The sequence below is a fragment of the Stigmatopora argus genome, chromosome 2 (assembly GCF_051989625.1).
Source record: "Stigmatopora argus isolate UIUO_Sarg chromosome 2, RoL_Sarg_1.0, whole genome shotgun sequence".
Taxonomy (NCBI): Eukaryota; Metazoa; Chordata; class Actinopteri; order Syngnathiformes; family Syngnathidae; genus Stigmatopora; species Stigmatopora argus.
Window position 1 is genome coordinate 6,968,419 of NC_135388.1, and position 13,223 is coordinate 6,981,641.

General features: G+C 43.7%; 1 protein-coding gene across 8 annotated transcripts in view; it reads left to right on the forward strand.

The window, feature by feature from the left end:
* The window catches only part of myo5aa (myosin VAa), a 43,259-nt gene extending 30,417 nt beyond the window's left edge, over window positions 1–12,842 (forward strand). For 2 of the 8 annotated variants that reach the window (XM_077620193.1, XM_077620142.1), the window contains 19 exons: window positions 66–196; window positions 274–387; window positions 471–605; window positions 1,632–1,688; window positions 1,753–1,980; window positions 3,037–3,045; window positions 3,124–3,224; window positions 5,026–5,106; window positions 5,444–5,642; window positions 6,695–6,760; window positions 7,946–8,039; window positions 8,110–8,259; window positions 8,349–8,503; window positions 8,567–8,656; window positions 8,840–8,990; window positions 9,935–10,217; window positions 10,294–10,468; window positions 10,546–10,626; window positions 11,784–12,842. In XM_077620193.1, the coding sequence (XP_077476319.1) occupies window positions 66–196; window positions 274–387; window positions 471–605; window positions 1,632–1,688; window positions 1,753–1,980; window positions 3,037–3,045; window positions 3,124–3,224; window positions 5,026–5,106; window positions 5,444–5,642; window positions 6,695–6,760; window positions 7,946–8,039; window positions 8,110–8,259; window positions 8,349–8,503; window positions 8,567–8,656; window positions 8,840–8,990; window positions 9,935–10,217; window positions 10,294–10,468; window positions 10,546–10,626; window positions 11,784–11,936 (2,453 nt within the window). In that variant the 3' untranslated portion in view covers window positions 11,937–12,842. The remainder of the gene's footprint in view (window positions 1–65; window positions 197–273; window positions 388–470; window positions 606–1,631; window positions 1,689–1,752; window positions 1,981–3,036; window positions 3,046–3,123; window positions 3,225–5,025; window positions 5,107–5,443; window positions 5,643–6,694; window positions 6,761–7,945; window positions 8,040–8,109; window positions 8,260–8,348; window positions 8,504–8,566; window positions 8,657–8,839; window positions 8,991–9,934; window positions 10,218–10,293; window positions 10,469–10,545; window positions 10,627–11,783) is intronic. The other 6 variants (XM_077620155.1, XM_077620174.1, XM_077620147.1 and 3 more) reach the window with 6 other exon arrangements.
* Window positions 12,843–13,223: the final 381 nt, after the last annotated feature.

Consider the following 13,223-nt stretch of genomic DNA (forward strand, 5'->3'; position numbering starts at 1 on the left):
GGCCAAATGAGAAGAATTTCCATGTAAAATCTGGTGAATGCAGTTGCGCGTTTGTCCTCTCGCAGAGAAAATGGAACGTACGATTGCAGCGGAGACTCAGCAATTGGAGACGGATCTCAACGAGGAGCGCTCTCGCTACCAGAATCTCCTGACAGAACACCTTCGCCTCGAGGAGAAGTACGAAGACCTCAGAGAGGTGCGTGATGTTTCGAAAAGTCAATTCGAGTCAATTAGGACTGACTGACTTTGATTGTTTTTTTTAAATATTTTCAGCATATTTCCAAGCCCGGCCACAAGAGAAACGATTCCACGCACAGCAGCAACGAATCCGAGTACACCTACAACTCCGAGTTCGCCGAATCGGAAGAAAGTTCCCGTGCCGCAGAAGTACGCCACGTACAACCAGTCGAAATGATGAACCCGCCGCCGTACATTTTTGCACTCTTGACGTGAGACGGTTCGTTCTGCAGGATTTGACGCGAGGAATGGATACCTCGCTCACGCTCAAGCTGCAGAAGCGACTCACAGAGCTGGAGCAAGAAAAGCAGTCGCTGCGTGATGAGCTGGAAAACAAGGAGGAGCAGTTTCAGAGGGCCCGAGCCAGGGTAATCGCAAACAATCACGTGATTAGATTAGAGCAAGGGTGCCAGACTCGGGTTGGTTCGCGGGCCGATTTAACGTCAGCTTGATTTCACGTGGGCCGGACCATTTTAGATATAATATTTAGATATATTTTTTATAAATGCATTAAAATAACTGGATTAAAATCCCTGAATATTCAGTTTTTTATAGATCTAAAACAATGTTTATTTGAGCTTTTTTATATATATATTTTTAGATTTTACAAAATGATTTTTGAACTAAAAACACAGAAAAATGGATTAAAAAATTACAATGATTGATTTAAAGGGGGAAAATCAGGAAATTGAACATACATCTATACTCTTCATTTTAATTTGATCCTAAAACAGAAAGTCGGCACTCATGATTTACTTTCCCGGGCCACACAAAATGATGCGGCGGGCCAGATTTGGCTCCCGGGCCGCCACTTTGACACATGTGCGCTAAAGTTTTAAAGTTTGTTTTGCCTGTAGCTCATTCATACTGTACGTACAGAATTAAATGCTTTCAATCAAGCGTGCCGCAAAACCATGAATTTGTAAGTTGCGTAATTAAGTGCATGCACTACTGCACTCAATTTCCATCTTCAATGGCAGCCAATGAGTTGGTAAAGAAGCTTAAAATGCCCCAAAACCGAAAGGAAGTCACCTGGAAATGCCCAAAAATCAGCAGGAACCAACAAACAAACATGAGGCGTCCCGTAAAATCCCTCAAAATCAATAGGAAATGATCCAAAATTGACCAGAAGTGGCCTGTGAGTACCGTAGAATGGAAGTGGGGAAAAAAGTGATGTAAAATGAACTCATTGACAACGACAGATGTCCAATTCAATTAAACTGGCTGCAGATGCTCATCTTTCAGCGCCATTGATGGCGCCAGACATCTAATTCATTTTGACCAGGCCAAATAGACAATCTTAATTATTAATTATTCTTCTCGGTGGTACTACTGCCTGTAAAAATGTTTGGGAACCACTGTTTTAAAGCAAGTATTTTTTCCCCTTATTTCAGGATGAATCCGAGTTCAAAAAGGCGCGTGGGGCAGAGTTGGAGTATGAGTCCCTCAAGGTGAGTTGCTTCAATGCTTATGTTGTATTTACTCTTTGACATCATAATTGGCGCAACCATCCAGCGTCAAGAACTGGAGTCCGAGAACAAGAAGATGAAGCACGACCTGGCCGAGATGAGGAAAAGCCTGTTGGGCGGCCCGGCTGCAAGCGCGGGTGCACCCGGATCGCCGGCCTACAAGGTGCTCTTGGATCAGCTCAACTCCTCCTGTGAGGAGCTGGAGGTGCGCAAGGAGGAGGTGCTTATCCTGCGCTCGCAGCTGGTCAGCCAGAAGGAAGCCATGCAGCACAAGGTATGTTTATTTTGGCATACCTGTCCAAGACTATCCCCCAAATGCCATATAATCCATCAATATCCATTCTTTCAAAGTAGACCTTTATAAAAAATATTACGCATCCGACTACTGACATTTACACTAAAACTGATGTCGTTTGCATGGAGTGTCCATGTACGGAATGACTAAATAATCTGTGAAAATAGACTATATTTCGAATGGCCTGAATGGCATATCCTATTGCAAAAAAACAAAACGTCAATACAGTGGTACCTCGAGATACGAGCTTAATGCGTTCCGGGACTGAGCTCGTATGTCGATTTTCTTGTAACTCAAACGAACGTTTCCCATAGAAATGAACTAAAACCATTAATTTGTTCCAATCCTATGAAAAAACACCCAAAACAGGATATTGGATTGGAAAAAACTTTTATTTGTTCTAATTCGCCATCTATTAACAAAGTAACAAATAACTAGTGGTTTAATAGCACTAAAATGTGTTTAATATTATTAAAATTAGACGGATAACGCACGACAACTTGCCAACGAGAAGTAGTATATACGCAATTTGCACTGACTAACGGGAAAAAAAACACTGAAAAAATGCAACGCTCCGCCCAGTGCTCGTAGAGACATTACACAAGGGAGTTGCGAGCAGAGACAGTGCCCATGATGTTCTTATGAGCAGCTTCTCGCGTCCGCTGTCTGCTCGTATATCAAAATTTGTCTCGTATCTCAAGATAAATATTTGCTCAAAATTTTACTCGTACCTCAAATTGCTCGTATGTCGGGGCACTCGTATGTCGAGGTACCACTGTATCAATATCACTTTAGCACAGTCTGCATTGCAAAAAAAACCTTTTGCCTATTTATTATGATTTTGTCATTTTGCCGAATAACCTGAATTAACCTCTGTCACTGACATCCTTTTTTTGTCATTTTGAAACCAACATCCATCCCTCATGTTGTGCATGAACTTCCTCACAAGCTACGTTTTAAGCGATTTTGCTTGCATCTTCAGTGTCTTACACTCGCTTCTCTATCTTCTCCCCTTCCATCCACGCTTTCCCACAGGATGAGAAGGTATTGTTTAACCCACTTTTACTTCATCTGCTGTCAAAGTCTCCTTCGTAAACCAATCATGTTATACGCGCATTGTAGGAGACCATGACAGAAGTTGCCGTCCACGTGGAGGACATTTCCAAACTGAAAGATGCCGATGAACTCAAACAAGCATACATCGGTCTCAAAGACACCAACAGGTACGGCGGACACCTCCCAAACACCCCCGCCCACCTTTTTTTTCTCAGCGTCGTAGTCTTCCGACTCTCGGTTCCTTTGGGTTTAGTCGCCGACAACTGAACAAGGACTTGTCCCGTGCAGATCTTCCAGGTTCGCGTGTAAGCGGCTAGAAGTCAGACAGCTGCTGAGTAGGCTCAGGTAACAGTTGAGGTGGTCTGGTCCATGCCATGTGTAAGGCCAGCATGCATGGCTGAAGGAAGAGTGACTCGTACTCACTGATTCCACGCCATGAAGACTTTCATGCGTCGCTAACCGCATGTCCGAGAAAACTGTTGTAGTATTTTCTTTTCGGCTTCCGGACGACCTAATTAAGCAGTTTGTGAAGGCAGCGACACATCACGGCATTGATGTGATTTTGCAGCAGGTTTGGACACTTTGGACAAACTGTGTCAAACTGGCGGCCCGTGGGCCAGGTCCGGCCCGCCGTATTACTTTTTGCGGCCCCAAAGTAAATCATGTGTTGATTTCGTTTGATGATAAAACTCAAATGAAGATTATAGTTTGTTTTTTCCCTCTATTAAAAAAAACTAAGTACATAATTTTATCCTGAAAATTCAATTTATTTATTTTTTAAATTAAAACGAATATGTCCTATTTTCCAACTTAATTTTAACATAATTTGAAAAATACCTTTCTTTAAAATGTATTTACTGTCTTTCCGGGAAGGAAAAACTTAGGATTTTTTTTTTTTCATGCAATGTTTAATGTTTTCCCGTTCTGAGAAAACAATTAAAAAACTGTTATTTTTCACTGTAAATCAATGAATGATGAGAATATTTACTATTTTCTTTTTTAATTCAAATAGAAAAGGGAATAAAAGGAAATTAGATTTATATTTTTTTCCCTTTAAATTAGAGAAGTGCAAAAAAATTGGGAAAAACTCAATATAATAATATTTGCTATTAAGCGGATCGAAAAAGGATTTGAACAAATTTGAATGTCCATAAATGATCTATGGGTTATCAGAAAAGCTGTCAATTTGTTAGTCAATATATTTTCACAGCCTAGTTAAGAGACATGGAGACACAAAAATGAGTTTGACACTTCGGTTGGACGCCTCAATGTCCATCCTAGTGTGCTTATTTTTTACGCTAATGTGGACGGCTACATTCGAATCAGTTCTTGTTGACTCACTGGCCAGAATAACTTTACCTGCGTCACTTAATAAGATCCAATGTATTGCCATATGAGGGCAATGCTGAAGTGTGTATGAGCAAGGAAGCAAATGCAGCTAAAACATGGACAGCAGCGTGACCTTAGTGAATTTGTCGAGTTTTTGTCCGTAAAATGACCACCTTGTGTCTATTGAGCATTTTGAGCCACCATGTTGTCCCTTTTCCACTCATTTTATTCACCTTGCATCACCCACCCTGTTTTTGATCATGTTTTTCTGCTTTTTTTTCGTTGCGTAGTTCTCCTGGCTTCTTTTATAGAGTAAAATTGTGCTAAATGCATCTTTCAACTTCATCAGATTTCGTCTACGTCTAATCCCATCAGTGATAAGAACCAGTGTGTAACAACCCTCTTTGCATTCCTGATCAACTTCTGATACTCTCTGCATTGGAGTCGGATGAATTGATCTAATAATGCTTGAAAGATAGCAGTCAGTAGCCTAGATTGCACTTCATTATTTTGCCTGTAAAATGAAGTGACACACCACTAAACCCTTCAAACCCCGCCCGCCTCTTCCCCTGCATGTTTTCATTCATTGTTGTGCTTTTCATGTTCCCTTTTTTGTTCCTTTGTTGTGGTGCGGGTCAGATCGGCGGCGCCAGACTTCCAAAAACTGAACGAGGACGGAGAGCTGTGGCTGGTTAATCAGGGCTTAAAGGAGACCATCAGGTGGAACTGTGTGACCTTCTCTCAATTCCACTTCACCTTTAGCACCAATAGCATCGCTCGGTCAAAGCTTTTCCCGTATAAGACAATACGTATTAGTATTTTACAAAGTCAGCCTATTTTGAATGCTGTTGGGATGTTCAGTGACTTTTGTGAGGGTATGATGATGTTTCCACGCCTTTGGTGGCGGTAAGCGTCCAATCCGTTTGAGATGGATTGGACGTCTATCGCTGCCGACGGCTGTGAGTCATTTCAATCATCTTGAACTGGTTCGATTTATCTCCTCACGCTTGGAGTCTAATTGGTTGTCTATTTTGTGAACCCTGCACCTGCACGGCAGGCTGCTGGAGCACCAGCTGCAGACCCAGCGGCGGAGTTACGACAGCGAGGTGGAATCTCTACGCGGCGAGCTGCAGAACGTTAAGGAGGAAAACAACCGGCAGCAACAGCTCCTGGCTCAAAACCTCCAGCTTCCCCCGGAGGCTCGCATCGAAGCCAGTTTGCAGCACGAAATCACGCGGCTCACCAACGAGAACCTGGTACGCCCTTACCTACTCTATCCCCTTGTATCACTTTTGCTCAAAAGTTTGCTGGTTGCGTCTCCAAAATCAGGCAGGACCTTATCACAGAAAAAGGACATACCTAGATAGTACTTGCATTTGATTGGCTAAAATAGGTTGGGCATTTAAAATGACTGCCTACTTCTGGAACATTTTGGTTTGTATTTTGGGATTCCCACCATCATGTTAATGAAATATAGTGAACCCCTGGTTATGGCATATGATAGGTTCACCAATAGATACACTTTAAGATAAGGAAGACATCGGACGCATATCCAGCGTTATCTTGCAAGAGAGAATCGATCCTGACTCGCCTTCGTCCCAGATCATTCTCCAGAATCGAATCCTCTCCTGCCCATTTAATTGCATTACAGTCAAAACAATTAAGGTCATCTGTTCAAAACAATTGCATAAGAGGTAAACCAAGCGAGGCTCTATTCAAAACAATGAAGGTCAGAAATCAAAACAATTGCATACGAGTTAAAACAAGCAAGCATCCATTTTAAAACAATTGTGAGTCTTTTCGGAGGTCGATTTGGTATCGCCACCTGGTGCGGAATACAAGTCAAAACAATCGAGAGTCCTCCCGGATCCCTGTGAGAGGTCGGGGTTAAAAAACAATCGAGAGTCCTCGGAGCCAGCTGCAGAAGGGAGTGACCTTCGAGTTTGTTTCGGTGAGCATTAAAATAAGCGAAGCGTTCTTCGTTGCAAGCACATATAATGATTAATATTTCCCAGAATAAAGCGAAGCGTTCTTCGTTGCAAGCACATTTATAATAGTACCCAAAATAACTCCAACAGCATCCCTACTTTACGTTATTTTTTCTTATTTTTCTCTCCACGTTACAAAGTGGAAAATGACGTCCCTTTTTATGCCATTTTGTCCGCCGGTGTGCTAATATTGCGATTAAAATGGCAGATTGGGCAAGTTTTTGTTGATTTCACGGTAAAGTGCAATATGTGCCCCTCTGACATAACACTTTGGGGTCTTGAACCTGAATGTGTGACATACGGATGCTATGACCTGACAGGAGCTGGTGGCCAACGACCCCGCGGCGTCCCGAGAGGCACGAGTCATCATTTTACGCCGGATGGTTGTATGTACAGATTGCGGGGATTTTTCTATGTTCTGCACGAGGGTCCAAACTAACAGTTGTGCGCTTTCAAAGGCTGATTGCATCTAAACGTCTTTTTTTCCCAGCAGTACTTACTAACGGGGAAGCAGCTTTCCTACTTTTTTCTTCTCTTTTTACTGCCAATGTGTCCTGCTAAACTGTTTTTTCCTCCAAATTAGCTCAGCAGCTTTCAACTTGGCTTGAGAGCAAATCACTTTTTGCTTTGTGTTGGCTTTTTGGGTGTCCAAGGAAATGTTGGATTTTCTCCCTCAGAATTATGATATACATAGTGCATGTGTTTATCGAAAATAATCTAAAGGGGGGGGGGGTTGTATTTATGTAAATGTAGTTTTAGTTTTGTACTTTTAAAAAAAATTCAGTTATTGTACTTTCTCTTTGAGAAAAACTGAATATTCTCTTAGTTTTTTTCCCCAAAACATGAATTTATTAAAACGTGACTTTTTTATATGACAACAAAAACACACATGCGCAAACATCTAATTAACGAAATGTTTTAAATAAATAAATAAAAACGATTTTTTTTTATTACAAATAAGTCAATTAATTTTTATTAAGGAGGTCCCAAAATAGGATTTGGATCATTTTCTGGTCAGCAATGTCTCTGAAGTATTCACCAACAATTAAAATTATATATATATATATATATATGACAACAAAAATAAACTTATACAGTGGTATTTCAACTAATTAACCCAACTAAATTGGAGATGGTGTGTAAATGACTTTGAAAAATGCCTAGAAGCTGTTCTTTTGACAAAAGGAACATTAATATTTTTTTTTTTCTGTTTGGGATCTTTTATACCCTGTAATTTCATTTTATTGCACGTTGCACATCTTCCAGTAGTCTAGTAAAAACTCGTCTGAATCCTTTTTTTTCCCCCTGGATATCCCAAAATGATCCAAATACAATCATTAATATAGTTGAAGTTAATGGAAATGTCCAGGGATCGGCAAACTTTTTCAGCCCACTGTGCAGAATGCGAAAAAAGATGAGTTTGACTTATAAAAATAACCAGCGACTTCCACGCAGTGCTGCATTTAACCAATAGGGGGTGACGCCTGAGAAGCTGCTACAACATGAAGGCTTTTCAAGTTAGTCCTCACAAGTCTTCTTTTTTTTCTCTGTCCGATGCGTCGGCGCTTCAGGATCTCATGGAGCAGCTGGAGAAGCAGGACCGAACCATCCGCAAGCTCAAGAAGCAGCTGAAGGTTTATTCCAAGAGAATCGGAGAGATGGGAGGTAACAAATAATCACCGGTGGCGTTGTCGTTGCGCCTCGTACCGGCGCCGATTGGATTTTTGACCTTCAGCCGGTCAAGCGGAAGCCCAGACGTCCCCGGGCCAGATGGTGGACGAGCCCGTCCGTCCGGTCAACATTCCTCGCAGGGAGAAGGACTTCCAGGGAATGCTGGAGTACAAGAAGGAAGACGAGCTGAAACTGGTCAAGCACTTGATCCTCGGTGAGTTGGGCGCTTTCCATGACAAATTAATGCAAACGGCAATTAGCGCAAAATGTCTTGAACTGGGCGTCTGGTTTTGCGACTCGTAGAGTTGAAGCCTCGCGGTGTGGCCATCAGCGTGATCCCGGGTCTGCCCGCTTACATCCTCTTCATGTGCCTGAGGCACGCCGACTACGTCAACGACGATAAGAAGGTCCGCACGCTGCTCACGTCCACCATCAACAGCATCAAGAAGATCTTGAAGGTTTGTGCAAATGTTTGCGTTGAGTTACGTGCACTTTCAATGACTTGTTCCTTGTGCTATCAGAAAAGAGGAGATGACTTTGAGACCATCTCCTTCTGGTTGGCCAACACGTGCCGCTTCCTGCACTGTCTCAAGCAGTACAGCGGCGATGAGGTAAAAAGTCTCCTTTATTAAGTCTCTGTTCTGCCTCCATTTTATTTTCCCATGCTTTAATGGAGATACTATGATATTCGATTTGCACGTCAAAGCAATGTAACTAAGTAAACATCTTATGCTGTTTGTATGATGATCAACGCACTGAATTATTCTTTTGTCCTGAAAAATGCGTCCTCCCAGGACTTCATGAAGCACAACACTTCCCGGCAGAACGAACACTGTCTGTCTAACTTCGACTTGACCGAGTACAGATCGGTGATCAGCGACCTGGCCATCCAAATCTACCAGCAACTCATCAAATGCATGGAGAACACCCTTCAGCCCATGATAGGTGCACTGGCTCTGCTTATTATCACGTTTCAATCCCATTTGGATTGGGCGTGTATCGTACGCAATGGCAGCGTGACCGGACGTTTCGTCGAAAGACGTTTGGTCCTCGGACGTTTGGTCCCCGGACGTTTGGTCCCCGGACGTTTGGTCAACCGGCTGTTTAGTAGAACGGATGTTTGGTAGAACGGATGTTTGGTAGAACAGACGTTTGGTAGAACGGACGTTTGGTCGCCGGGTTCACTCGCTGTCAAATTAGAGATTACTGTTGATATTTTGATATTAGATATTTAGATATTAAACTCACTCACTCTCTCTCTCATGATTATAATTTTGAGAGCTGGTTTCAACAGTAACAACCCGGCGATCAAACGTCCGTTCTACCAAACGTCCGTTCTACCAAACGTCCGTTCTGCCAAACGTCCGTTCTACCAAACGTCCGTTCTACCAAACGTCCGGTCGACCAAAGGTCTTTCGACGAAACGTCCGAGTACCCAATGGCAGCCAATCAATTACAGTAATCCCTCGATTATCGCGGTTAATGTAGAGCAGACATGGTACCCCCTATAAAAAAATTTTTTACTTCAGTGCTGAGTCCTAGTAGCAAGAGTGGCTTCCGCTTGCAAGTTTCAGCGTGGATTTTCAGAATTTTATGATCTTTAAAATTATTATTATGGTTTTACTTCAGTGCTGAGTTATAGTGGCAAGCGGAGGACAGGGGAGTGGCTTTTTTAAAACATTTTTCTGAACTTACAAAAAAAACATTTAATAACAAAAAAAATCCCCCAGAAAAATAAATGTGATGTAGTGAAGCAGCGATAATCGAGGGATTACTGAAATACTTTTCTTTCCTGGATTGATATGCTCTGAAAATAAAATGTCTAGTTTGTTTGGCTATTCCAACTAGAAGCCAAAGAGGGATTTAATAGCCGCATGATTTTGCGTCAGTGTCCGGCATGCTGGAGCACGAAACCATCCAGGGCGTGTCCAGCGTGAAGCCGACGGGCCTGCGCAAACGGACGTCCAGCATCGCCGACGAGGGCACCTACACGCTGGACTCCATCCTCCGGCAGCTCAACGCCTTCCACTCCACCATGTGCCAGCACGGCACCGACCCGGAGCTCATCAAGCAGGTGGTCAAGCAGCAGTTCTACGTCATCGGGGCAGTCACGCTCAACAACCTGCTGCTCCGGAAGGACATGTGCTCCTGGAGCAAAGGCATGCAGATCAGGTAGGGCAGAGATTTAACGCCTAAAGCCGTCCATTGGCCTCCGGCGCCGAATGAAGGCGCCCGTCCTTTTTGAAAGGTACAACGTGAGCCAGCTGGAGGAGTGGCTTCGGGACAAAAATCTGATGAATTGCGGGGCCAAAGAAACTCTGGAGCCCCTCATCCAGGCCGCTCAGCTACTCCAGGTCAAGAAGAAGACGGATGAGGACGCCGACGCCATTTGCTCCATGTGCCTGGCCCTCACCACCGCGCAGGTACGACTCTATTCCCCTTTGTCAAACTATCATTATTCTAAGGATCCGATGAATAAACATTGCGTTATTCCTCTTAGATCGTGAAGGTCCTGAACCTCTACACTCCAGTCAACGAGTTTGAAGAGAGGGTGTCGGTCTCGTTCATCCAAACCATACAGGTAATAAACTTTGATCCCTAGCGTGAGTCGCATTCAATGACTGCCTACAAAACAGGACATTTTAGATGTGAACTGATAAAACGAATGAATGCTAAAAAATTCCAGGGGTGGGCCAGCCGGTCCTCGAAGGCCACAGGTTTTTGTTGCATCCGATCCAGCAAAGGCACTTTAACCAATGAGATTTCTGTAGAAAACAGGAAGCACCTGACTGCAATCCACTGGTTGCACTTCTAAGATACCAGATTGGTGGAAAGGTTTTCTCCTATAGGTTTGATCGAAAACCCTCAGCCACTGCGGCCCTTTCTGGAATAGTTTGCCCACCCCTGTACTAGGCAATGCTCCCATTGGCCAGCAAGGTGTTGGGAGACAGTCGGTACTCGGACGTTTCGTCAAAAGACGTTTGGTCCCCGGACGTTTGCTCGAACGGACGTTTGGTCGAACGGACGTTTGGTCGAACGGACGTTTGGTCGGCCGGACGTTTGGTCGGCCGGACGTTTGGTCGACCGGACGTTTGGTCGAACGGACGTTTGGTCGACCGGACGTTTGGTCGACCGGACGTTTGGTCGACCGGACGTTTGGTCGACCGGACGTTTGGTCGACCGGACGTTTGGTCGACCGGACGTTTGGTCGAACGGACGTTTGGTCGAACGGACGTTTGGTCGCCGGGTTGTTACTGTTGAAAACAACTCTCAAAATTATAATCATGAGAGAGAGAGAGAGTGAGTTTAGTATCTAAATATCTAATATCAAAATATCAACAGTAAACTCTCTGTCATAATTTGACAGCGAGCGAACCTGGCGACCAAACGTCCGTTCTACCAAATGTCTGTTCTGCCAAACATCCGTTCTACCAAACGTCCGGTCGACCAAACGTCCGGGGTACCAAACGTCTTCCGACGAAACGTCCAGTCACGGAGACAGCCAATGGGAGGCCAGTGAGGTGTTGGGAGCAACTCCAATCAAAATGAAATACAGGAAGTGTATTTACGTTCCGGCGGATAGTCGATTTTGTTTGACGTTTCGTCGACAACATTTTTCCCATCGAGGCTTTTCTTAACTTGAATATCCTTATTCAAAAGTATTTGTAAGTAGAAGTACTGCTGTACTTAAAAACCCATAGCTTCATCCTAGTTCTGATTATCGTCTCCTTTTTCTAGACACGTTTGCGGGACCGCTGCGAGAGTTTACACCTTCTGATGGACACCAAAATGATTTACCCGGTCACCTTCCCGTTCAACCCGTCTTCCGTGGCTTTGGAGAGCATTCAGATCCCGAGCTCGCTCAACCTGGCCTTCATCACCCGCGTCTAAGCCAGGAACGCCACGTTGGCCATTGCATTGCACGCCTCGCACCGTGAGCGTCACCGAGCACAAACGTGCATGCTCCACGTGCTGTTTTATTCACGTCCGTGACATCATTTCCCCGGCGTATTTCGCATTCGGAAGAGCGGAGTCAAAAAACGCGTACGTTTCCGTGTCATCGCCATCGCCATCGAAGCCAGCCGGCGAGTTCGTAGTCCGGCAAAGATCCGTCATTTGTCATCCCGGTCGCTCGAGTCGAGACGACGGGCTCTCGCCGCGTTATTTATGCACATTTAAATAAATATCTATACATATGAACAATACGTGTATTTATTGCATTCTCCTGCCGCTTTGCCAAAAGGCGTTTAGTTTAGTTGCGCGCTAGGACCGTCCAGTCGCCGTCCTGATCACCGGATTAAGTGTATGTAGCACAGGTTTCTAGGACGCTCTCTGGCGTCATTTATTCATCGTATTTTTCATGTTACCGAGCAGCTTGGTGAGGTTGTTTTTTTTCAGTGCCTCGGCTTCGTGTCATCTCTGCCTTTCGAAATGTACGCCATTTGTATGACCAAAAAAAAACAAGCAAGACGTCGGGCTTTTATGTTTTGGCGTGTCTGGCGGGACCTACGTTGATCGATATGCTGCGAAAGGATTCTAGACTGCGAAAAGGCCGTTAATCTTTAGCATTTATTTTGTCCAAAAGAGTCCTTTGGTACGGTTGGCCGTCATTGTTAACCTCCTCCTTTCATTTGAACCTTATTTCAATCCTATTTATTTTAGCAGTCTTTTGCAGCTTTGCTTTTGAAGCACCAAAGTTGTACATTTGCCACAAGCAACATGGCTGACTTTCAATCAGTGAGGGCTTCAAATGTGGTGGCTTTTGCGACTTTGGCGCTTAAAGGACTAACTCCTGTTTTTTTGCATATTGCGAATAAGTATTATATACAGTTCTAGCGATGATTTTCGATTAGCCAATCAAGAGACAGTAGTGAGTCTAGCTCCGCCCTAGGGTACGATGGATTTTTTTTTTTTTTTTTTTACTCCATTAGCACTTTTTATCACTTTTCACTGTTTGATGTTATTTATGTTATGGCATCATTTTTATGTGTTCCAGCTAACTAATCAAACTAACTAATAGAGCGACAAAAATAATGCTGTCATTAGGTTTTGTAAAGGCTACTGAGGGAGGGAAACCAGCCTGAACGTGAATGTACTGCTCAGTTGAGGGGAAAATGGAAGTACGTATATACTAACTATTAGGGCCATGCTTTTTGTTTATATCATAATACACTTTTT